Raw genomic sequence first — 26,162 nt, forward strand, 5'->3', positions numbered from 1 at the left:
AATTAATTAAATTAACAGCTGGTTTCTTTATTTCCATCTGGGGAATTTACTCTGCTCCAGTTCCCCTCCCTAAAGTTAAACACCACTGAACAAGCTTTCGTAAGAGGCAGGCATTTCATTGTTCTCTTTGCACAAGATCTGGTCAGATACTGTTGGTCTTGAAAGGCTGTTGTATTCAGCAGCAGAAATGATAAGGCTACGCACAGACTTCACAATTCAAACAGAATTCATTAGGTTTAGACACATTTTCCAAATCTTCATATGCTCTACGACTACTTAAAAATTTTTTTTTTCTTTTTCATAAAACTATGTTTCAGCTGGGATGGAGTATCACGTTAACTATATTGCTAGAGAAATTATTTCCTGCTGCATTTAATAGTACTATAACAATTTCACAGTTAGCTTTCTGGATTCTGCTGACCTGCCAAAACAGCTTGTACCTTTCCATTTTATGCTCCTACCTCCTGCAGGGTCTGCAAAACAGGAAAAGGCTTTTTTGAGGACCTGTTCAAAACAGTTTTCCCCTGTTATTTCTTGGGTGATTGCTACAGTTAATAGTGAATGTAATGTTTATATAGCTTTTACCATCCACACTGCATTGTTTTGTCATGTATTGTGTACCTGAGGTATTCGACTGAATTCAGCCTTTAAAGGCTGTGTTATTGTCATAAAATGGCTCAAACCAGAATGGTTGAAAATCCCACAGGTTTGGACAGGACAAAGCACAAAATAGATTTTATTCCCATTCAGTGGCTTGATGGAAACATCTTAAGCCAAAGTATTTTTTTTTTGGAACTTTTGCCAAGGTCTTAAGCACAACGAAATCAGGCTTTAATCTTTGTGGGGGCTTAGTTTTCCTGATTTCGGTTGTATGGGGTCAGAGGTAAACCACCGTTCGTTTTTTTTTCTGTTTTGAAAGGGCTGAAGTACAGGCCGAGCTGAAACTTTTCGTACATGCCTTCCCTTTAGAAAGCTCTCCTCAGGTGGCTGCATTTTGTTGCAGCCTCGGTGCGATAAGGACACGTTTCGCAAACTCCGACCTCTCATTTCCACGCCCCTCCCGCAGCTAAAACCTTTTGGTTTAAGATGCTGTGCCTCTCCTGAGCCCGGCTGAGCAACGGGTCCTGCTCTGAGGGCGGTCACCCAGCCAGCCGCCCGCCCGCCCGCCGCTCGGCCCCGCCGGCACGGCCCCGCCGGCACACCTCCGCTGCCCGCCCGCCGCCGCGGGGGGACCAAACCTGGGCAGGACCCCCGGGCAGGGCCGGCAGGGAGCCGGCCGAGGCGCCCCAGCCCGCCGGGGAGGAGGGAGCGCTCCCTCGGCCCCGACCGGCCCGAAAGTTTCCGGCGGAGCAAGGCGTGACCACCCGCCCGCTTTCCGCGCGCCGCGGCCGTACCGCCGGGCCCGCCTCCCCCCGCCGGGCCGCCTCCCGCCCCCTCCCCGGTGACGTCACCGGCGCGGTGACGTGTCGCCCGGGCGGCTCGGCGGCGGCGGCCGCCGGAAGCGGCGGGAGGCAGCGTGGGGCCGGCGCTGAAGCGGGTTCGTGCCGCCGGAGCGGGCAGCGGCGCAGCTCCAGCCCCTTCCTTCCTGCCTGCCTGCCCTCCTTCCTTCATTTCCCTTCCCTTCGCTTCGCTGCAGCGGCGGTACCGATGAGCGGGCTCCGAGCGCCCGGCCGGCGGCCGGCGGCCACCCCGGTGCCGACCTGCCTGCTTCTGCTGGGGCTGCTCCTGTCCGCTCCCGCTGCCGCCGCCGGCGGGGGATGCGAGCTGGAGGCTGCGGACGCTGGCGGTGGCCGGCGGGGAGGACGGGGAGGCGCCACCGCCTCTGCGGCGGAGACGGCGGCGGTTGTGACAGGTAACGGCTCCCGCGCGTGCCGCCGGCGGGGCGGGGGGAGCATCCCGCCGGCGGGGCGGGGCGGGGGACGCGGGCGGACGGACGGACGGACGCCTGCCTTCCTGCCGGGGCCCTGCCCCGCCCGGCGGGCTCCGCGGGGCTCCGGGGCGCCTCTGAGCCGCCTCTCCCGGCCGCGGGGCCAGCCGCGATGCGGCTCTGCAGAGGGCGCCGGTCCGGTCCGCAGGGGGTCCGGCTGCGGCGGCGGCACTGCGGTACTGCCCCGGTGGGGGCCGGCCGGCCGCGCTGCCCCTCCCCGGGAAGGCGCCCGCCGCAGGATGCGTGCAGGATCCTGTTGAATAGCGATATTGTTGAGATCCGGGGCCGCCGCTTCCGCGTCGGCTCCCGCGGTGCCGCCCGTGCGGGCGGGTGTCTCGGGCGCCGCCAGCCGCCTGCCGCGGCCCGGCCCCGGCGCCCGCTGCCGCGCCCGCAGGGCGGGCGGCTTCCAGGCGAGATGCTGGACGGCCGCCCGGCGGGCCCGGGGGTCTGCGGCGGGCCCCGGGGGTCTGCGGCGGCCCCCGGGGCAGGAGGGGAGGTGACCCGCCCCAGCGCACTCGCGGGTCCTGCCGTGTCGCGGCACGGCTGGCTGCAACGCCGCCCAGGAGCCCGGCCGGGGCTGTGAAGACAAAGATGTCCCTCCCGAGCTCTCGGCGGGGGGGCGGGGGTGTTTTAGTTCTCCAGAAAAGTGTGGAAAGCCTTTTTTTGCCTTCGCTTAGTTATTTTTTTAAAAAAAAAAGTGAATGTATTCATACAGACGTACGTACGGCAGATGGTAATGCCTGCAGTTATAAAGAGCAGTTGCACCGAAACGTTTAAAATCATCTCATTTCAGCAGGCTCTGAACTGTTTATACACGTTCCGGATCTATCTTGTAAGGAACAGTAGGAAGCTTTATGGTCTTTAGACTGTTCACTTAGGAAAATGGGATTTCTGTCTCGGGAGATACTCAGAAACATTTAGAAGTTTGTCATGTCTCACAATGTGCTTTTCAAAAAGCTCTCGAGTTGGAGGGATGAGTGGGGAAGGTGGAAGAAAGAAGAAAAAAACCCATACCCCTTCTGAATCAAAGTAGCATGCGTTTCCTATCAGAGAAGAACTTCTAATGTTCTTTGGAATAGTATTGACATCCTGAGCTAAAATTACTGAACTTCAGTGGATGAAACATGCATGGGTTTCTTCTCAACATAGCACTTTAAAAACCATGAATTTTAATTATAGTTAATAAAACTTCAACAGTATTCCTGAAATAACTCTGAGATGGAGATGCAAGGCTATGTGATCTAGCAATCTTGTTTGAGGACACAGCATTTCTGAAATCTAAATTGTCCAATCTGTCAGCTTGCCGTATAAACTAAGGAAGTTGGAACATCCGCAGTCTGTGAAGCAGCAGTCGTACCTCCCAAGGGTGTTGTGAAAATGCTGTATTGTAAAAGCTTTTTTTTTTTTTTTTTTTTCCCCAGACTGTAGTTAATCTGGTTTTAGGTGGTATTAAACGGTTCTTGCTATGTGTAGTGCTGATGCTGTCTATGTTTCAGGCTTAATCAATTTTGATGTGTCAGCCCATATGGAAAAACCATTTTTTTAATATATTTAGGGACTGTAGCAGTATTGAGATGCTTATCAGCTGTTGTGGTGTGTTCCTTGCCTCCCCCAAACCCCCGGCAGTGAATCTGGTGAAATATATTTATTTGAGAAGTCGAACATTTTAAAAGTGGATTTACTGAGTTACATGACAGTTGGGTCTGGAAAATACATATGGTTACGAGCCATCTTAGAATCAGTTTTAATCTTCAGGAGGTTTTCAACATAGTTCCATGCTCATCCACTTGATAAATATGGTGATTCAGTTGATCATGTAAGTTGTTTGCCTGTCTGGTAATTAACCCAAATAGTTTAAGTTGCTCTATGCAAAGCTGGAAGAACTCTTGAAGGTTGGGAAAAAAACAGATGACATGTTCAGGGGGTGATTTTAGTTATATTAGCCATCCTTCTTTCCTTAAAAGATAAAACTTGCAGATGTGCCATCGAGTTAGGAGTGATTGCCAACACTTGTCTGGAGAAGAATAAAATAAACTTTTAGTTCAGTTGTTTTGATAGGTTTGAGATGTGCAATCCATAAGATAAAAAGCTGCTAGGTATAACATGCTGTTGTAGGAAGAGGCTATCAGATGCTCAAATAGAGGTGTATGGGCAGTACAGCTGTAGGAAGTAATCCAAGAGTCCTAGTCACAAATTGATCTGAATAAGCAACATTATGCAACTGGCAAAAGCGGGTGTTATCCTTGGATATGTTGATCCAGTTTAAATTAAAGACGACTTTTTTTGATTGCACTTTTGCATCTAGTCTTGACTATTAAACAATCCAAAACGTACAGAAGAAAGTAGCAATGTGGATTGAGAGGCTCAGAACCTATGACGGATGCAAAAAAATACTAATGTATTGCTTTATTTTGGGGGGTGGAAAAGGCTGTGGGAGGGGTGTGTATGTAAGAAATAGTTCACAGGAGGATATAGTTGTGTTTTTTTTTTTTCTAAACTTCTTCCATTTTCTCTGTGGTTAAGATGTAGGTTAAGAGGAAGTAAATTGGAGTCTGCAAGATTTGGGTTAATTATAGGCTGGAAAATTTTTACCTATAACAGTCAAATAACATAGATCGTTCAAAAAATTCCCATCATTGGAGGTTTTATTGGGTTAGAGAAGAAACTGGCAGAGATAATCTAGGCACTTGACAGAAAAGAGATGTATGACGAATTTTAGGACTGGGAAAGAGCCTAAGATTCTACTCCTGCCATATTTCATTGGATATTCAGGGATTTACTGAATTGTTTATGTGAATTATCATTGCTGTTGTCTTCCTGTGTATCTGTACCTTTTTAATGGTAATTTATAAATGACAGCTGTATATGTAACATCTGATACTGTGCTGAAGGTATTTATTTATTCACAGTTATGAAAATCAGATGAACAAAACTGTGTTTCCACTGGATGGAACACCATGAGGCTATTTTCTATTCATTCTAGCTCTGCTTGTTCACTACTTAATTTGGTAGAAAGTTTTAAGGAACCTTCTGTTCTGAGCCTGAAGATAACACTGGGTTTTCACATTCAGTTTATTGATTGACTTTTAATTAAGTTGCTTTGTAATTTGGGATAATTGTGGATTCTTTTCTTGTTTAAAAGTCTAAATTTACTCCATGGTCATGGATTAATTTGGCTGCCTTCCAGGTGAGACGGAGAACCTGGACCTGTATTTGGCTAATAAATTTCTCTCAAATAATGGCTTATAATATTGCGCTAGACCATTTTTAACTACAGCACTACATTGTATTTACTGAAGAAACAATGGGCAACATAATGTAACCTCTTCCTGAAGGTCATTCAAAGATTTTTTTCTTTTAATTGAGTTTTCATTCTGGAACTTATCCATCATCTTAACACTCTTAAGCTCTTCAAATTAATCAGACTTTGGCATTTGAGAAGCAAGGGTCTCTAGAAAACGTGGTTTTAGCTGCAACTTCGATTGGTTTCTAAGCCGCTCTAGTGTGGGTGGCTGTTGAAGGGTGGCTTGCTTTGGAGCTGACCCCAGCTGGCCATGCAAGCAATATTGTTAGCACAAGAGAGCTAGTAGGAGTCGGCATGCTTATCCCAGTACTCACAAGGAGGGAGGGAGAGTTCCTGTTCCCTTGCTATTTTGTACCCTGCTTGCCCGCAGTGTTGTGATGAGCACTGTCTGTTGCTTTTGCTTGCAGGAATGTGAAAAGAAACGCAGGCAACAGAAGAACCGATGGATTTCTTACCAGACTCTCTCCTGATATGCTTTAAGCACTAGCACCAGTGCAAAGAAGAGGGAGGATGGGACCGTGCAGGTGGGGTCAGCAGTGGGGAAGAAGGGTGGTCTGCCTCATGTGATGGCAGTGAGTGATGGTCTGAGTGTAGCTGTCTGTAGAATTGCATCACTAAGGTGACTGTGAAACTGTGTTAGTGACCTTTTTGGGCTTCAGTAATCCATTTGAAAGTTGGTGGTTGTGTGCGAGACTTCACATGTGGTGGACTAATACAAAGAGTGCAGGGATTTTGGTCATGGTAGCAAAACGATTTTTGCGTGATTATTTTGGCATGCACAGGTCTTAAAAGGTTGTGAGCTAGGAGACTTCTGTCACTTCCCTAGCAAACTGCTTTTTAAGGCTAGTAGATTTCTCTAGTGGTGAAAACAGCATTATAGGTTTTTCTTTTATTCCATTACTTCTATCAGTCTCTAGTTAAGCTCTTCATGATCTGGTCTTACCATTTCTCTTGGGAGGACAGAAATTTCAAGTCCTTTCTCCACTAAAGGATGTCAACTTCAAGCTGTCATTTACTTTCTGATAGCATCTTAATGCAGTCGTCTGTCCCTGAAATCCAGTTAGTTTCTGCTCTGTTCCCAGTTGCATTAGGTTTTTAGTTTCTTAGCATATTCTTTATTTTTAGTGATAAAGAATAGGAGAAACCCAGCAATAGGAGAAATCCAGCAAAGAAACCTTGTGCATCATGGTTTCTGGGTTTTCATAGCTCAATCAACAGTTAGTGAATTGTCATAACTACTAGATATACTAAGTAAAAAAAGCTGTAGTTGGCTGAATTTGTAGAGGTTTTTGAAACAAATATTAAAACCCAATCAACCAGGAAAAATCTTGGCCTTCAGGTAGCTGAGTGGCATTGGAATCTCGCTTGGAGATAAGATCCCAAGCACTTGTAACTTCCTTTGCCTGTAGCCCAGTATATTTGCCTGACAGCCTTCCAGTGTTTTCATTGTAACTCTTCAGTGCTTTTCCTGGCGGGTTTCTGCACTTTGTGGTATTCTGTGAGCTTTTTTTCCTTGACCATCAGCTTCACCTCTTCTGAAGATTTCCCTGGTCTTGGTGTTGGGAATTAGCCAGGTTATTTAGCTGGTATTTTCCTTTTCTTGTCTTACAGTAGTAGTCTGTAGCAGACCCTTTCGTAAAACCCCTCAGTGTCCCTCCCTGAAATTTTTTTACTTGGCATCATCCCTCCATTGGCAGGTTTTTGTGTTGCCCTTTCAGCTGTAAGCTTTCTGAAGACAGCTCTGCTTTTCTGGGGACCTCCTACCAGATTCTGGCTAGCTGCTCCTACGCAGCTTGGGCATGACTCATTTTCTTCTACCTAACCTCAGTGATACCGATCTGTTATAACTAGATTGAGCTGCGATGTATTTGTCGAAGGAGGACTGGACCCAATGACTGAAGCAGCTGGTCTTGATAAGATTTCCCATGATGATACTATCACTATGAAAAACACCTAAAAATGTAGTTTCCTTTTTCTGAAGTTTGTATGAAGTAAGCAATTTGATACCCTTTTAATTGATTTTTAGCTTGTGTGCTGTAACTTGTATGTCCTTTTTGTATTTAATATCTGTTCTCAATCAGCATCGAGGGAGAGGAACATATTGCAAGGAGCTGTGATATTGTGGGAAAGCTAGGAAAATTACTACTTTTTTTTTTTTGTAATTTTTAGTACTTTCTCAAAAACTCCTCGGAAGTCAAAAGTGTATTATTTTACATAAGAATTCACTTTAATTTACTGCAGAAATCCTGATGTATGAGGAGACTTCATTGGGATTAGCCTGTTACATCCTACCTGTGAAACTGGCTTTTTAAGATACAGGAACTTGAGATGTTTAACTTGACCACATATGGTATGTGTTACGAATAAATAACCACTATGCATGTTGTCCTAAAATAAGCACATACGCATTTTACAAACTAAGGTGAGTTTCAAGTTATTACATGAGTTAAGTGTTATTCTGCCTTTGGATACTACTAAGTCTCCTGTTACTATGGAAACCATCTTTGCATACCTAAAAGGGGGAGGGGGTGAATAAAATGAAATTGTGTTCTTAAAATTTAGAATCAGCATAAACAGAATGTGATGATTGTCTGGGTACTATGAAACTTGCATTTGTTTTCTTGCTTTCTGTGAGCATTTCAAACTTAACCGAAGAGAGTTTATTACTATATTTCATGTGTTGGGGTTTTTTTTATCTCCCTTTTTTTCCTTCTTCTGGACCTTGAATTTTTCAGAGACCTGTTAGAGGAATCTTTAAATCTGTATAATGAAAAGTACTCCAGAATTTTAAGTAAAATCTGTCTTGAAAATTGAAGATAATGTGATTGTCAGAACAGTTAAGAATTTGAGTTAACAGCACTCATTATAACAGAGCTGTTGACTCAATTGAGTCAACAGAATTTGAATTAACATTTAAGAACAACTCACCTTTTAAATCTTATTCCTGTGGTTTCTAGCAAAGATTTTTAGGAATATCAGAAGAAAATTTCCTCTCTATGCAGATAGTGTTATACTACTGCAGGTAAATCTTGCTTCCCCTGTGATTCCTGGATGCAGAGGTGAGAGGGAACCCATTACTGACTACTGCAGCTTGTATAACAAACCACTAGCAGCACCGAAGAAACTAGTGTAAATTGGAATGGTTGTTGAGGCTACTTGGATTGTGTGAAGGTTTAACTTTTGCAGTAGCTCAGAATTTATAGGAATGCAAAGATAGCTTTCATCCTTTTACTCTAGGTGATGCTTTCTGTTTCCTACCTTTTCTTCTGCATCATGAAGCATTTTAAAACTGTCAGCAGCCCAGCCCTCTAGTACTGTCTCCAGTTAAAATTTTAATACCCGATTCTTATTTTTTGGTGTACTTTGTTTCTGTGGTTATTATTCATTTGTAAGAAATTGCACTCAGCTTCTAAAACTGAGGTAAGCAATACACAGTGGTTTATCTGAACCTATTTAAAGCTGTGTTTAAAAGCAAGCAGATCTTGTGGTAGAGTATTAAACAAGTTTTTGCTGAATAAAAATTTGGTGAAGACATTTTGGATTTCTAAGCTCTGTGTAGTTTCTCCTTAAAACGGGAAACTTTCCATACATGAAGGTGTGGTATGAATACTCTTTCTCGCTTTGTGGTTTAGAATAAAAGAATGGCTTAGTTGTATGTAATTATTTTTCTCAGTTCCATTAGGTGACTGTGTGAACTAAATTAGTTAAAATCAAGAGTTCTCTGCAAGTTATGTTATTTAGAAAGGAAATTTTCATGCAAACATTATTTTATTCTTAATAGTAAATATCTCCTCTAGGCTCACATCGAGATTGGTCATCAATAACTCCTGAATTTCTATGTGTAGCATTTGATGAATGAATGGATGGCTCAATAAGTGATTTTTTTTTTTTAAAATTTACTCTGTTTACATGTAGAAATATGTTCAGTGAGCATTGCTAGGAAGTTGTGAACATAACTTTTGTCAATCTGCTGAATCTTTTTCTTTTGTTGTTGTTCCAACCACAGGATTTTACTTCAAATTCATTCCTCCCACCTGCAGTAAGCAGGTGAATTTTCTGTTTGTATGCCTAGATCTAAAGCAAGTAAAAAGAATAAGTCTTAACGTTGTTTCTCTAGTTATAGTCTGGAAATGACAAGCTTGATTAGTTTTCCTCAATTTGAAATGCTACCCAGTATTTTTATTTGAAGAACAACAAGCAAGAAATATTATACCGTTAACAAATAAACAAAACCACCCAAACCATGTGGTCAGTGATGATGTTGAAACAAATGTGAAAGTTAATTATTCTGCGTAGGAGACTTCCTTCTACTGTAGTTTTAATTCTAGATTGCTATATATAGAAGGTTGAAAGGTAACTTCTTGCTGTAACATTGTATGCCTATATGAAAAATACTGTTGGCTTAACTTATTTTCATTGCCTAAAGACATAAAAATTATTTTGAAGTGAAAATGAAGTTACTTTTTTTAGTGCTAAGTATTGTTTACTGTTTTGCTAAATAAGAAAATTAGACTATATAATATCATATAGCTCCAATACTTATATCATGATGTGGCAGGAAGGAAAATTATATTTATATCCTTTCCTACTTGCGATTTTTAGTTGCAAATGATAGGTATCAAGACAGCTCTGTCTTCCCCAGGGTATGTTTTTAATTTTGCTTTGAAAGGCTTAACTTTGCCAGTACTTTTTTGGAGCATGGCTGCCTCAATCTCTTCTCTCCTACCTGGTTCATGTTCCCTGAATGTATCTACTGAAACACTGCTGTAAGAGCTGTAGAGGGTATTGTAGTTACTTTGGAAACAGCGCAGTAATATGTCAGTCTAAAGTACGGATAAGAGACAATGAAATTAATTCCATTGACTTCAGTGTATGAACCTGTATTACATATTCACTGGGATTTCAAAGAATCATATCATAGAATGGTTTGGGTTGGAACGGACCTTAAAAGACCATCCAGTTCCAAGCCCCCTGCCATGGGCAGGGACACCTTCCGCCAGAGCAGGTTGCTCAAAGCCCCATCCAACCTGGCCTTGAACTCTTCCAGGGATGGGGCAGCCACAAATTCTCTGGGCGACCTGTTCCAGTGCCTCACCACCCTCACAGTGAAGAACTTCTTCCTTACATCTAATCTAAATCTACCTTCTTTCAGTTTAAAGCCATTACCCCTTGTCCTATCACTACATGCCCTTGTAAAAAGTCCCTCCCCAGCTTTCCTGCAGGCCCCCTTTAGGTACTGGAAGGCTGCTGTAAGGTCTCCCCAGCCTTCTCTTCTCCAGGCTGAACAACCCCAACTGTCTCAGCCTGTCTTCACAGGAGAGGTGCTCCAGCCCTCTGATCATCTTCGTGGCCCTCCTCTGGACTTGCTCCAACAGCTCCATGACCCATTTCATTCTAAGACTGCATGTTAAGTAAATTGGTATTTTGGTTTTGGTCTTAGGAAATTGCCCTCCTGATAATTGGTCTTATTGTGGTTGTGTTGCAGGCAGCGATACGAGACCTATGAGACCTGCAGCTCTGCAGTCTTTGAAGGATGTTGCTTTGTTATTGATTTAAACTGACCTTGGCGTAGGCTGTTTCTGCAGAAAGGGCTGCTCCTCCTTTGTGCTTGTTGCTTTCTCTCCCTCCCTGCTTATTCTATACGTTCCAGCTGCTGCCTTAACATTATTGTGGCTGGAGATGAGCTAGTTTGGGGAAATTGATTGAGCTGGAAGTTGGTATTAATTTTTTTTCAGCAGTATCAGGTCCTTGCTTCAGTTCAGTGCACAGCTGCACAATGGCATCTGTGAGAAGATAATGGTATTGGAGGAAGGTAGTATTAACCATTTTAGTAGAAGCCCACGCATGATGCCAAATAAATAGTGATTGAGAAAGGTGGGTAAGTGAGATTTAGCTCCTCACAAAAAGCAGCGTTTTACACAGATGTTACCAACTGTGAAGTTGGAAAATTGCATTCAAAATTGGTAAGGAACTACTTCATAGAATTGTAGAGGGAGACTTCTAGATTAGCAGTACAGCCAAGATTTTAGTAGGGCTTCTTAAGGAGATTAGTTATTGTAGATGATAGTAACTTAGCGTATAGAAAAATCCACGTTTTGGAATGAAACCTTTGTTTTGGGAGTTAATTTGGTTTTTACCAGTTGATTTATTATAAGAGAGTGAGTGTTCATGTCAAAACTAAAATCGCTTGCCTGGCATAACTATTTACTTCTATAAAGCAAAACTTATGAAATGTGATTTTATTAATACAGGATAATGAAGACATTTCCCATTCTGATTCAGCTGTAGATGTTTGAAAGAAAAAAACCCCATCTACCTGAGCTCTAAATGCATCCAATTGACTACTTTTAAACTTTGTTATAAAGGTATCCAAGTAAAACGGGTTTGTTTCCTTTATTGAGTAAACATCCTTCCTAAGAAACTATGCATCTGTGATGTGTTTCTTTTTTGTCACAAAAGCACTCAGACGCTTGTTTTATGTTGCCTCATGTCTGTTTATAGTATCCTGTGAACAGTAGTCAAGGCTCTAATTTATCTTGATGTTGACAAATGGTAAGACTTCCTTATTTCAACAAAATGAAAGGTCTGTACACAACCTTGGCTGTGATCAGGTCCACAGAAATTGCTATTTCCTTACAAAAGAGTGGTAAACAATCACAGGTAAAACATTATCTTAATGGGAAGAAAAAAGATGCATCTTCATGGTACTAGATGCTTACAACTGGAGTGTTATACTATTTAGCTTAGAAGTGAGTGGAAGTTTGACGTGTAGCGGGATGATGAAGGGGGACTCAACGTAAACTGCTGTTGCCTGCATTGATTCCTGATGGTATTTTATGATACTGTGACACGGTGATGAGATGGCAGTGTCAAAGTGCAAAAAAAGTGGGGCAGGGAGAGAAAGGAGGAAGGAGGTTATTTTATTCAGTACTTACATACCATGAAGTGTATCCTTGGACTGGATTTAACTGAATAATTGGAGCTCTGATTAGCTGTTACACTTGAGATTTTTGGGGAGTAATAGTGGATTGTTCTTTGGAAAAAGCCTGGTTGTTGGTCAGGAAGAAATTACGGAGAAAGGGAAATAGTATACTAATCGTGGTCACTTGAAAGGATATGTAGAACTAGAAAATGTTTGAATAAAGCTTGCCAGTGCTTTTATATATACTTTTTTTTTTTTTTATGAAAAGAAATTAGGACTTCAAGGTTTTAGAAGACGTGCCCTGTGGCTGTAGTTCTTTGGAAGCTAAAGCCAATATATGTTGGCAACTGTGGTTTAGGCCTTCAGCCTCTCCTCTTACTCATGCTGAGCTATTTCAGTTTAGTTGTTGTGTTCATTTTCTGCTGGAATAATTTGCTGAAATTGGCTAAGGGAAGGAAGGTCGAATGACCCCTGGACTGGAAGCAAGGAAGGCCAAGGAGGTGGAGGACGGGAGGGATGGATGGAAGAGCACTGTGGCAGCCAGGTGGGTTTCAGGTCTTAGGGGGTGATACTGAGGATGTGGTAGACCTCTTAGAAATCATGAGGATTATGAAGGAGGCAACTGTAGGAAGACTGGTCGCTGTTTTCGTGCTATGAGACCTGGGGGCATTCACTGAAAATCAGAAGAAGGTTTAAAAATAGATATATCCCCCTGCTTCCCATTTTCCTGGGGGAAGGGGGAGAGCACACCTGTATGAACCCGTAGAATTAAACTAGAAAACTCATTGCAGTGGACTGTTTTGCAAACTAAAAATGTTTTGTTTTGGGGAAAAATTGTTCTTGATATCACCCTTTGTACTGGACCATCTACTGCTAACTGGTGCTGTGCAAGGTTGAACTAGATGGACACCTTTGATTCAGTGTGACCAATTCATATGTTTTTGCTAGTCTTCTGTGAAACTGCAAGGTACGGTTGTGGTGTTTGAGACAAGACAGTTTGACATACTTGCTGTTTTCCATTAGCATTTAATTTTTGGTTTTGTGCAAAAGTTTAAAGTGATTGCTAACATAGAAAGAATAAGGGTAAAGTGCTTAAAGGAGAATATCATAATGCTGTAGTAAGCTGCATCATAATTTATGCGGTAAGTTTTTTGAAGTTGTTCCTAAGCGGGGGCTTTCAACTTGAGGACTAGCAAAATATTTGCTGGCACTGACTCACTTTGTAAATTGATTTTATTGAATTGTGTTTCTTATCTTGATTTGTATTGGTTTGCAGTGTCTTAAATGGTATCCTAAGGCTGTAATTTCTTTCCTGCTGGAAGTTAGTAAAATTACAATGACTTTTCTGTGTGGTTTTTTTTTTGCCACTTTTATTTTTCTGTGCCCAAAATGCTGTCAGCAGCAGATTAACATTTTTACAGAAGCCAAAGAACAAGACAGCCATTGTCTTGTTACCCAAATTATTGCTTTTATTCTTTAAATATGAAAGTAGTAGTTGATTATTCATTTGAATAGAATTTTTTGATGTTCTAGCACAAAGATTTTAATAAGTGCTGCTTTAATTCTGGTCATTTGTTGTTCTGATGCTGTATTTTTGGGGTCTATGAAGTGTTTGAGAAGACTTTAGGCAGAGGACTAAGCATACTAACTGAAGATACTGAGTTTTCAGAATACTATAATTGCATTAACGTGCTTAAAGTTTGGATGTAGTGCCTTGTTATCTGTGATGAAAAAAACAGTCTCTAGTCTTTTACCTTCAGATCTGACTGTGGGTGAAGTGGAGATTTTGGGCAGCTGTAGTGTTTTAGGTAGTAGTGTGACAATTTTGAAGATCAGTCAACCCAATTTGCTTTGGAAAATGGGATTTCACTCTGTAGCTCTGACCAGGCCACTTTTATTTGCAGGATGTTGAGGGAAAATAACTTTAAATAACTTTTCAGACTTTGTGGCCTCTTTTCTCTTTTTTAAAATTTTTTTTTTTCTCCAAAAGGTTTCAAAGGCTCATTGGAATGAAAATGATTGTTTCACTGCTTCTTGTGCAACTGTGAATACTTTAAGTGAAACTCTCTGGTCTTGCCATGGGCTCTGCTCTGAAAACTGACTGCAGAAATGTTTCATGAATGTGTCTAGTTCAGTTTGCCTTTTTCAATTTTTTTTTGTGTACACAATAAAAATGAAAGTGGAAGTGAAACACTCTGCTAGTAACAAGGACATTTTGCACATGAAAATTAAGAGAAGTACGGGGTTTGAAGGAGTGGCAATTCATCTTGCTTTTCTAGGTCTGTGCTGTGTTTGCAATGATTGAAAAGGACAAGCTTAATTCTGGTCTGTTTATTGGGAGTGTAGCAAGACAATTGTTAGAAGCAGGAAGGAGCATGTATTTCACTATCCAGACAGAGCTATAATTATGTTTCCCTTGGCAAGTTTTGCATTCAGAATTTTGGAGAAGACAGACTTAAATATGAAGTTCTTTGGCACTTTCTGCACAGAGATGAGAATTGGAAACACCAACTGTAAACTGCTGTGGAAAACAGTGGCATATGTCCTGGGATCACCATGGAGGCTGCCATTTGTACAACTGCTTGGATATGTCAGAGAGCTCCTTTTGTTTTGATAGGTAGTGAATTTAAGATCAGAACTTGAATATAGAGCATTCTGTATTGCATGGAACTAAAGCATGTCAGGCATTTCTCTTAAGTATTTTACTTAACCCCAGGGTTGTTGGACACCTAGTGAAGAGCATACTTCCTGGATACTTTCTTAATCTTAGTATTTGAATTAAGTGTAAGTTAGAGACATAGTAGAGGATGAATTATGACGTTCATACTGGTGATAAGTACTGGTGCTAACACTAATAATGAAGTTCTCAAAGTATTGTAGGTTTAAGTGCCTAGGGCAAGGTAAATACTGTACTTTTCCTGTGCATCTTGTCCAAGAGTTGGAATTAGCCTGTTATAGTCGCATGAATAATGAGCCTTTGGCTCTGACATGTTCACTTGTTTTATGAAATAGCCTCACCCGATGGTTTCGTATTTCTCTCTTAGAAATATTTTGAAACTTGCTTCCTCTTTGGCCTGTCTCAAACTTCTGTTAAGTACACATTACTTCAATGTGCAAGTTCTAGTTAGTTGGTTTGTTAAACAGGCAAAACCCCATGATTTTTACTGACTGCATGTTAGTCATTTTCTGTTTACTAATTGAAATGGATATGAAGTTTAGTTGTAATGAAAGCAACCTCAATTATTTCTTTCCTAACCTAAAAGATTTTAAAGATAATTGGGTATACCTAGATATCTGAATATGGGTTAAATATGTCTACTATCAGAAACTGTACTTTATTTTTTTAAGGTGTCGTCATCCGAAGGATGACTTCCAGGCATCTTCCAGCTCTTGTCTGGTTGTCATCCCTTTCAGAGGAAATAGGGAAATTTGCATTTGGCAGAGCAGGCAGAAAGCCTTGCTGTTGGCATAAGTGCTGCTTCCAGAAGAGGTTGGAGCATGTGGGATGGTTACTGGTGGGGTGTAGGGCCCAGAGAGCAGGGAAGCAGCCAGCCCCAGCAGCAGCTGTTGCTGCCCACACTGGATATTTCCAGCAGTGAGCCTGCTTCCTTCTCCTTGGCTTTTCTGCTTGGCTGTTGTTCATGCCAAGGCTATTGTTGTTATACTGGACTCTGAGAAGGCGGTGTCATTTGGGAGCTGGTGTTTCAGACCATACAAACTTCAAGACGTGGTGGGAACAGCATGCTTGGGTAGCAATTACTGTGTACAGTTTCCTGCTTCACCTACTCAGTATTTTCTTTTGTTGTTTAACAGTGTTGAGTTTGTAGGGCCCAGAGGTGTCAAAGTGCATACCCATGATGTTACTTGATCAGAAGCTTTAAGGATGGGATTCATTTCACATCTCTTGAGGTGTCAGCATCTAGGCTCCTTCTATAACAGAGTAAACTTGTTTTGCCATGAGTTCGAAAGCCCTGTTTGCGCATGTGGATCACACCACTAACTCTACTTGCTGTGTCAGTTAGATTTCTATTGAGTGCGAAGAGGACACTTATTTCAGACATAGGGAAAAAATGTTGCTCTCCTGCCTTTATATGAGAACTGTTCTAGAAGCTGTGCCTCATCCTGTTTAAGGAACCTCTAATCTGTTTGTTTGTATCTAAACTTAAATGCTTTTTAAGTCAGGTGTTTTTGCCATGTTTCTGTATGTGTTTAAGTTTTTTGAATGCTACAGAATGAATAATTACTGCTCAGGTTGGATATTAATTTGCTATTTATGTTCACAGTGCTTCTTAAGTGCACTTAGATTTTGTTTTCTATCTCATTTAGGTTTAAAATGTTGCAGGATTAGGTTTCAGCCAATCAGTAATACTACCTAGGAAGCTATAATTAATATGTTACTCAGGGGAGGTAGTGTTAACTCCTTCTCCCCATCTTTGATAGTCTTGTTAGCTGTAATTTATTACTTTCAGAAGGTTTGAGACTTCTTAGTAGATACTTATTTACTAGAGAAGATGATCTATGCTTGAATTCACTTCAGCTTTTGAACTGTTTTGCAGACTTCATCTGAATGGTTGGGTTGCAGTGTAAGGAGATTAATTTTTTTGGGATGTAATGTTTCATAATGTAGTTTGTAAGATTCTTTTAAATGTCTTATCTGTTGAGTCATGCTGTTGCATTTGTCTTGCCTTGCCACCTCCACCCCAACAAATCTTATGCATGTTTTGTATGTTCTGATTGTGTACCCCAACCTCCTTAACAGGCCTTCTCACCTCATTTGATTCACTGCTTATTTTTTGCTCCAGTTTAAGAATGGAAAAGGAATACTGAAAAGCTGAATAGAGCCATTCTCTATTGCTAAACTTTTGGTGCAGGAATTGTGTGGGTCTTGTAAAATGTTGGGTACAACAGCACATAACTGAAAGTGCCATGTAGGTTCCAGAAGGAATTTCAATGCTTTGTTAGATTTTTTTTTTTTTTTTTGTGGCTATAAGGTGCTTAGCTGGTTTTACATCTATCTGCCTATGTTTATAAGGAGTACCAGGAGTAAAGAGTAGACTGCCATCAGTTAATGTAGTTCTGAAACTCTTTAACAGGAATATTTTAGATCTGTAGATAAGACTGAAGCACAGCTATGGAAAAAGGAAAGAACAATTCCACCTCTGCATTAATTGCATCTGGGAACTTCAAGTAACACTTTGTACTTCATAGCAGAATGTTGTGCTAAATTAGAAATTGTGATATTCTCGCCCACAATTGTTCAGTATCGTGCAACTGTGATTGGTTTAGTCACAAGCAGAATACTGGTCTGCCTACTCTGTCTTTGCAAGCTACCATAGCATTGGAGTTGCTCTTAGTGGTTCATTACTATTCATATGTGTTTTGCAGTAGGAAGGATGACAGCTGTGGGCAATGTCTTTTTTCTGATGGCATAGACTTGTCTTTGAAAGATATCGGAGAGATGGAGAAAACCCAAAATCTTCAAAAATGTTTGGTGGCATATAATTTGGGGCTTGTTAGGAGGCTGCAATTGTCCTGTGTTGGAGGATCTTTCAGTAGTTGTTCAGAATATCTGATAGGATTGTACCTGAGTTTCTGTTCCCTTTTTGGACTAACATTGGAATCTGCAGAGAACTCTCACCTGTTAAATCTGACTAATGCAAGTTGTAATAAATCAACATTTATGCTTAAGTTCTGTACTGTACTTCTAAGCACAACTGAGTGTATTTCATATAATTAAGACTTCTAGAAATCTGCAGGGTAACTCCTTATATGAAAGTCTTTTAATAACTCAATAGTATATTTAGAAGCAGTGATTTGTCTAGTATAGAATGACTTATTCTGTAATGTAACTTTTTTTTTTTTATTAAAATCCACCCCCCCCAGCCCCCACCCCCCGCCTTGGGCAACACTCTGGCTTTGGATGCCTGTCCAACATTACCTTCACTTTTGGTCACATCTGTTATTTACCTCCTCAGCTGAATATCCAATGGAACTTGCTAAGCAATGTGTTCAGAAGAAAAAAAAATATCTGAAAGTAGATTTCTGTGCAACTTTTGCTTTTATGTTGTTTATGAGGTGGCTCAGTTCAGATAGGGGGTGAATGATATGAGGGTGAGTAGTTGAGAAATCCGGAGTTTGTTCCTAATTAATAAATATGATGCAAAGCCATTTATATTATTTAAGGCTTTATTACTGTCTGAATTTATTTTGACTTTTTGTGCTTTTTTTGCCCAATGAATGAACGTCTGTGTCTTTGCATTCAGAGTTGATGGTTGATCCAACACTTAATGTTGGGAATGATTTTTGTGTTTAGTCTAACACACTTAATGTATGCAAAAGGACCTTTAATTGTGGTATTACAACTTTAACATCTCCTCTGAACTGGGACCTTGCTTGTGTATAGTGATGTTAGCAAATAACTGAATAGTCCAGGAATATGAAATACTCCATAATTAAAAGTAGCGTAGTCAGCTTTCAGCAAAAGGTGTGTCAAAATTAACTTATCCATTCTGTCCATGCACCTGCTTGGCGTAATTTTTAATGTGCCAACCAGCTGTCAATGTTGCCCAGCCAGGTTGTAGAAAGAAGAGAAGAAATAGGAAAATCTGAGGCAATAAGAGTAACTAGTGAGAGGTTGCCAGTATGGCCTCATGAACGTTCAAGAGAAGATGGATGCTGGCTGAACGTAGGTAGAGAAACTAAATAAAAGTTACCAGTGGAATGAGGGATGGGCCAAGGGAAAGCTCTGTCAAGGGAGGGTAGCAAAGACTGTGCATGCTGCACAATGCATTGCAAAAATGCTGCATCTGTCTAGAAAAAAAAACCTTGGCATTAATGGCATTTAGACATACAAGTCATCAGGATAGATGTGGTGACAGATTTCTTTTGTGTAGGGTTGAAACGGTTGCATATGCAGTTCCCAGCAGTACACAAGTTGGGGAAGCTGGGAAATGTTCCTTTGGATTACTCCTTGTCTCTCATTCTTTTGGTGTGTTTGTTCATGTAAGTAAACAATATTTTATCATAGCTGTTTAAGAAACAAGTATAAAACAAAACAAATGCTAAATTAAGACACATCTTTAATTATGTGGTTTATTTTTATATGAGAAATGTGGTGATTCTGAATTTTTCCACTCTGAGGGTGCCTGGTATGTTACACTGTGTATTCTTTATTCCACTCATGGCATACTCTCTTGTATACTTTTCTTATGTGACTGGAGGTTGTTAGGTAATTCACTGATAAAGCACTTTTTGGTTTTAGGGTAGGATTTAGTAATTGTTTTACTCTCTTAAAAAACTTGGTTTAGCAGAATTTGTGTTAGTGTATGCATAAGAACTGATTGTCCAAAAATTAATAGTACTGAAATTATGTAGCAAGAAACTCTAAAGGCTTTTTTCACTTTTCTGTAAGTAAATTAGCCTTGTGAGTACTTGGTTACTTCCAAAGACTTGGGTAACAGACAAGGAGGATTGTATGCATGTATCATATTCTTCTGTTACCTAACTTTTAAAAAGAATTAATGGAATCAAATTTTAGATGTGACTGTAGATCTTTACAGACCACTGAAATATTGTATTTGGAACGAAGTGATCTTGGGCAATATTTTTACTGCTTTTATAAAAGAGCAAACTTAATTGCATTTCTACAGAGCATCTATCACTGTCATCTGTTATTCAGAACCATTTTGCTAAAAATTCGCTTCCTGGTAGGAGAGAGGATTCAATTTCTGTGGCATCAACTTTTACTAAAACATTGGTGTTTGCTTCTTTAAGAGAAAAGCCATGTATATTATTCATGCTCTTGTAATGTGGAAATCCATGGAGGCTTTTTAGGGAATTGTAGTTTTTTTTATGGAGATGGCTCTTTGAGACAACAATTGATGGTATTACTCACAAATATGCTTTTAGGTATATTGTTGTGTGCTTCTCCCCCCTCATTGGTCCAGAAGTGTCTGGTTAAAACTTTGTTTAAGAACATAAGTGTTATCTTACTAAATCAGAGATGTAGGTATTTAGTATCTTGAAATAACAGTCTATTTGGGGCTTGAGAAAAGGCTTTTGTAAGAAATCTAGCAAATAGTTGCAGCACAGTGATTCAGTATAACTTTTCCTGACAGAATACATTTACTAGTTGCCTTATGTCCTGAAGCGTGAAGACTTGCTCCAGACTGCTTGATTTTTGTCTTGCCTGTTATAAACATGGCTTTATGTTCCATCACGAATATCTTACTTTGAAAAAAGTTGGGTGTCTTGGACATGATGATTGGTAGAACTCATTGTCACAACTGTGTATTACACTATGTAAAGGCAGGCTGTGGTGTTGGCTTTTTGTTTGTTTTTTTTGTAGCTAGTAGCTTTCCAAAATACTATCAATCAGAAGAAAAAAAATCACTACTTGGTTTATTTTTCTCTGCTTTGTTATCTATCGTATGCCTTTTGCATATGAAGAACTCCCCTTTCTTCTTTTGGAATTATGCTCATTCTGTTTGGAGATGATCAGAACAGCACACAGTACTCAAGCAAGGAAGGTGTAATTACCTCTGCATTTCTCTGTTTAGTAACTTCTAACTTGTGCTAGATAACAAGTTCTTATCAAGTAAAGAACTTAATGGAGTTAACACCAATTAGCAATCTTTCTGGTAAGAAATTCTCTGCTAAAACATTCCAATGTGTATAATGACTTCAGGTGATTTACTGCACAGATCAGCAATGGTCAGTTTTTCTGTGCCTTCCCCTCTACATCTCCCTCTCTGCAGCTCAGGCTTGGATTTCTTTTCAAATTGTCATAGATGGCATTTGCTGTTAACAAGCTTTACTTTGTCAACAGCAAAATTCAGTAGGAAGGAAGACGATTGTTATGCTCAGTATCATTTCTGCATTTGAACTTGTAGCTATTCAGCATTGACAGGGAAAAAGGGAAGTCTCAGTTTTTGTTTTGGGTATAAACTGAGAAAGCCTCTGAATATAAAAGATTTGCTCCATACATTGTCTTTAGTATTTCTCTGCTGCATTTGTATCCTATCTCTGAAAAGTTGTCTTTTGTTTGGTTTTACATGTTGTACCATCTCTTCTATTGAGTACAACAGCTTATGAAAAAGATTTTGTAGGATTTATTGGCTGTTGAGTTTGTCTTTGGCTAAAATACTAGATTACCTTCAAGAAACAAAGTCAACATTTTCCAGACAGAGCTGAATGTAGCTGTTTTTCTCCTAGAACATATTTATGCAATATTTATTGTATTGATAAGGGAAGAGAATACTCAAGGCACTCTGGTAGGCTGAGTAAAAGGAAGGGGAAGTGTAATTTTTTCCTTATTTGGTAAACATTTTCAGTTAAACAGCAAACAAATTGAGGACATTCTGTCAGGAACCTATTGGCTCCGTGTGACCAAGCATTCCTGTGGATCCAAACTGAAATGAACAAAGCAACATTTTCATCATTTCTGCTAATAAAATGTTTTACCTACCAAATGATGACTACTACCACCTTTTTTTGAGTAACTCCTATTAATAAGAAATATTTTGTTTACATGTTGTGTAAATTTACATATTGTGAATGTTTATGCACAAATCTTTGATAATGTTGCTTAGATTCTTAGATGCTTAGTGAGTTATGGTATGTCCAATTCAATATGTAATTATGGGAATGTTATTTCCTTTAGTTTCATTGCAATTTTTTGTCTCTCATGTTCCCTAACAGAAGGGAAAGTAACTTTAAAAAAACCCCAACCAAACAACCACCCCAAACCAACCACATATAAACATGTGTTTTCATCATGCAAAAAATGAAATTCTGTTTTTGCTTTTTGGGAAAACAAGAACAAATAGATAAAGTGAAATGCTTAGAAGTTTGTGGGTTTTTTGTTGTTACACTGTGATGTGGTTTAATGGAGGGAAGTTCTAGGTGGGATAAACAAGTGGTGAGACTTTGATGTACTTGTTTGTCTTTTTAGCAAGAATGTCCCTAACATCTTTCACCAGAAATAGTAATTTGGAATAAAGAATACAACCACCATTTCGGAGTTAAAAATAACTGCATTGAGTTTGCGTGGCAAGGTTTTGGTAGCATGGGGACTACAGGGGTGGCTTCTGTGAGAAGCTGCTAGAAGCTTCCCCTATGTCCAACAGAGCCAATGCCAGCCAGCTCCAAGACGGACACACCACTGGCCAAGGCTGAGCCCATCAGCGATAGTGGCAGTACCTCTTGGATAATGTATTTAAGAACGGGAAAAAACCTGTGCAATTGCAGCCAGAGAAGAGTGAGAATATGTGAGAGAAACAGCCCTCCAGACACCAAGGTCAGTGAAGCAGGAGGGGGATGAGGTGCTCCAGGCGCCGGAGCAGAGATTCCCCTGCAGCCCATGGGGAAGACCACGGTGAGGCAGGCTGTCCCCCTACAGCCCAGGGAGGTCCACGGTGGAGCAGATCTCCACCTGCAGCCTGCAGAGGACCCCATGCTGAAGCAGCCGTGTGCCCAAAGGAGGCTGTGACCCTGTGGGAAGCCCGTGCTGGAGCAGGCTCCTGGCAGGACCTGTGGCCCCGTGGAGAGAGGAGCCCACGCTGGAGTAGGTTTACTGGCAGGACTTGTGACCCCCGTGGGCAACCCACGCTGGAAGAGTCTGTGCCTGAAGGACTGCAGCCAGTGGAAGGAACCCATGGTGGAGCAGTTCGTGAAGAACTGCAGCCCATTGGAAGGACTCATGTTGGAGAAGTTCATGGAGGACTGTCTCCTGTGGGAAGGACCCCATGCTGGAGCAGGGGGAGAGTGAGGAGTCTTCCCCCTGAGGAGGAAGGAGCGGCAGAGACAACGTGTGATGAACTGATCACAACCCCCATTCCCTGTCCCCCTGCTCAGGAGAGCTTGAAAGGCAGGGCTTTTTAGTTCATGTACATCACTTAAACAGATGAACTACCGCAGCAAGACAGCTTTAAGTATCACTCTGGCATTTCTGCCCTTGTGTTCATCAGCGTCTCTGATGGCATAAGGATGTTCCTGTATCAACAGTGTTGGCATGCTTATACCGATTTAAGATGATCTTCCTTTACAATGAGCGGCAATCGTCTTTGTACATCTAGAAACTTGCCTTTGTCCCTGTGATGATATTTCCTTTGTTCTCCTCTCTGCAATGTTCTCTTTGAAGAAAAAGTTTTCAGAAATTAAAAAAACAAAACAAAATTCTGTTCTTAACATTGCTTGGAGGAGTGTGTATGTGTGCAAAAATTACTTTGGCTGGTTCAGTGGACAAACCACTAACTGATCAACAGTGTCTAGTTATGCATATTTGCCATTCTGTTGGTGAAAAAATGAGTAACTAACCAGAATGAACCACTGTAACATTGCTGGCAGTGGGAAGGATAAAGAGAAATAAATCGTTGACATTGTTTTTACAAAAAAAAAAGGTAGTTTTGGAAAGTGAAGAAGTGATTTTTGAGAAGAAAGAGGGAAGTAGTGGTCTTTGTAGTCAAGTAAGAGAACTGATAGGCGGCTACACGTGACAAATGATATTTATGGTTTAAAAAAAGGTTAGGAAGATGCAGTAAGATGATAAATTTGATATCAGAACATCAAAACTATCTGACAGTAGTTTGATAACACTCCTTTCACAGATAAGGAGATTGATGAGAAACTGGAATGAAAACCTTGTGACTGGAAATGAAACATGGAAGACATTGAGAGAAAACCTGGAAATGGAAGAACAATACGAGCAAAGTAGGGAATACCTTCCTATGTGTGTGTGTGATGAAGTGGAGGGAGAAGTGACACAAATGAGAAAAGCAGCAACCTAATTTACTGTAGGAACTGACAGCATTGAAAGCAGAAAGTAACAAGTTATAGTTGGTTTTCTGCTAATTTTTAAATATTAAGCTTGTGTATAGTAGGAATAAGCATTGTGTACTTCTCCTGCCACCTTGATTTACATTAAAATCCTTGTCAGTAGCCATAGCTGTCTAGTAGTATATGTAGTATCTTGTAAGCTCGTTTTTGTGCTAGATAACAAGTTCAGCGTTTGGAGTACTAAATATTTCTGTAGCTTCTTCAAATCATGCTGTTTTCCTGGCTGTGAATTGAGCATGCAAAACCACAGGCTGGTGGTTCTAGCCATAGACTGCTCAGTGATGTGCTAAAAGTGATTATGTCTGCTTTTCAAGTCCTGCCTGAGGCGTGTGCAAGCTGAGTTAAATTATTTGCACCCATACAGAAAATTTCAAGACTGACTTATGAAATCAGTTTTCTGTTGTCTTCCTGATTAGTTAATGAAGTACCACAGAGGCTGCAGCTTCAGTTTGTGCTGGGCTTGTGCTGCAGTTTGTTCTTCTGTCTCATGCCCAGGCAAAGGGACCCTGGGGTGGCTGGGCAGTGGAGCTCTGATCAGAGAAGGGAGGATGCTAATGAGAAGATAGGTTTTTGAGTCAGTTTGCCATCTCAGAGGTGACAGAAAGGCACGATGCAATAGACATGGCTGAATGTTTGGCCCGATTTCCTTGTTTCTGTTTGAAACCTCTGAGGTGTGGCTTCTATCTTCGTGTGGGTGGATGATTCTCTAGATGGCAGAAAGTGATTAATCAAACTAGTGTACGGTGTGCAGGCAGAGCTGGGGTGGCACTGTAAGGTTTGGATCAAGATGCTAGGGGTGACTGAACAAATTCTGGACTCTGGCATCATTTCGAAGAAAAACGTGACATGAAACTGTTGCCCAGGTTTATTGTTTTTAAATTGCCATCAGGCTTTATTTAAACAAGGTTGAAAACCATTCTCAAATTCTTCCTTGCTTGTGGGTTTGACTGGGCTACTGCAGGTGTTTTTCTTAAGTAGGTCAATGGGCCTGTGCTTGGTTATTGGTATATGAACTTGGCATATATTAATGTAGTTTATTATGTAGCAATACCTACAGAATTAAAAATAAAAATATTGGGAGAAAAGCTATGTCTTTAGAGGTCATTTATATCAAGATGCCCCTTTGAAAACTGTAGCTAAAATCCTGCTTGTCTTCATTTTAATTTATCTAGCAGCTTGCTTTTTGGTACTTTGGATATCTTTTATTTAGTAATTATGTACATGCTTATTTGCCCTCATGAGTGTACTGTTTTTTGTACATATATAGAAGTATACAATTCTGGCAAATGCTGATCTAATTTGAAAAGTGCAAGTGGGTGTTTAAGCATATATATGAGATTATCTCCTTTTATGACAGCCCTCACCCTCTTGCTGTCTCTTTTTTGGAGTTGTTCCAAATTGGCCTGGGGTTAGAAAGCCCTTTCCAGCAAGAAAAGGGTCTGCTTGTGTTCACTCAAAGAGGTTTAAAAAAAAAAAAAAAAAGTGTATATATATGATGTTGCATATTACAGAGAGTGGGCAGAAATTACTTGTTACTTGTCTTTAGAATAAACGGAACACTTGCTTTTAGAGTAAAAGTATGTGAAAATGCATGTTTTGGAGCTGGGTATTTCATTTGTCGCTTCACTGGTCTGCATTTGTGGAAATTCTTCTGTTCATTTGACCTCTCATGGAAAGGCACACTTAAATGTTGGTGAAAGAAATTATTCTTTTCAAGGTAGGGCTTTGGTAGCAACATAGGGTTATGTTTTTAGTAATGTAGATTCCCCCCCCCCCCCCCCCCCCCCCCCCAATCCTCTCTGCAGGTATTTGCAGAATTCTGTTATCATTTGAAAGATTGTGCTTGGCTCTCAACTTTCCTGTTATTGAAGTTGGGTTGGGGTTTTTTGTTTGTTTTACAATTTCTGTAAGTTTTTGGCATTCTCTATTTGAAATACTAGATACTTAATTTTTGCATTAGTCTAGTAGTCTTGCAGTCTTGCCTATGGCTTTAAAATAGTGGTGCAATATTTACTTGAATTACCAAGCTAAAAGAATTCTATTAATCAGGTTTTGCTACAAGACATAATCCTTTGTAAGGGATCAGTAAATCAATAGCTCATGTGATCTCATATGAAACAAGGGAATTTAAAGAACTCCAGTGTTTAAGTTTGTTTATTAAAACTTGTGTTGAA

The 26,162-nt window shown here is 40.7% G+C and overlaps 1 protein-coding gene across 2 annotated transcripts in view; it reads left to right on the forward strand.

The window, feature by feature from the left end:
* Positions 1 to 1,474: 1,474 nt before the first annotated feature.
* Positions 1,475 to 26,162, forward strand: part of STIM2 (stromal interaction molecule 2) — a 70,280-nt gene continuing 45,592 nt past the window's right edge. The window contains exon 1 of one of the 2 annotated variants that reach the window (XM_075024205.1): positions 1,475 to 1,852. In XM_075024205.1, the coding sequence (XP_074880306.1) occupies positions 1,648 to 1,852 (205 nt within the window). In that variant the 5' untranslated portion in view covers positions 1,475 to 1,647. The remainder of the gene's footprint in view (positions 1,853 to 26,162) is intronic. The other variant, XM_075024194.1, reaches the window with a different exon arrangement.

This window comes from Buteo buteo, chromosome 1, assembly GCF_964188355.1.
Source record: "Buteo buteo chromosome 1, bButBut1.hap1.1, whole genome shotgun sequence".
Taxonomy (NCBI): Eukaryota; Metazoa; Chordata; class Aves; order Accipitriformes; family Accipitridae; genus Buteo; species Buteo buteo.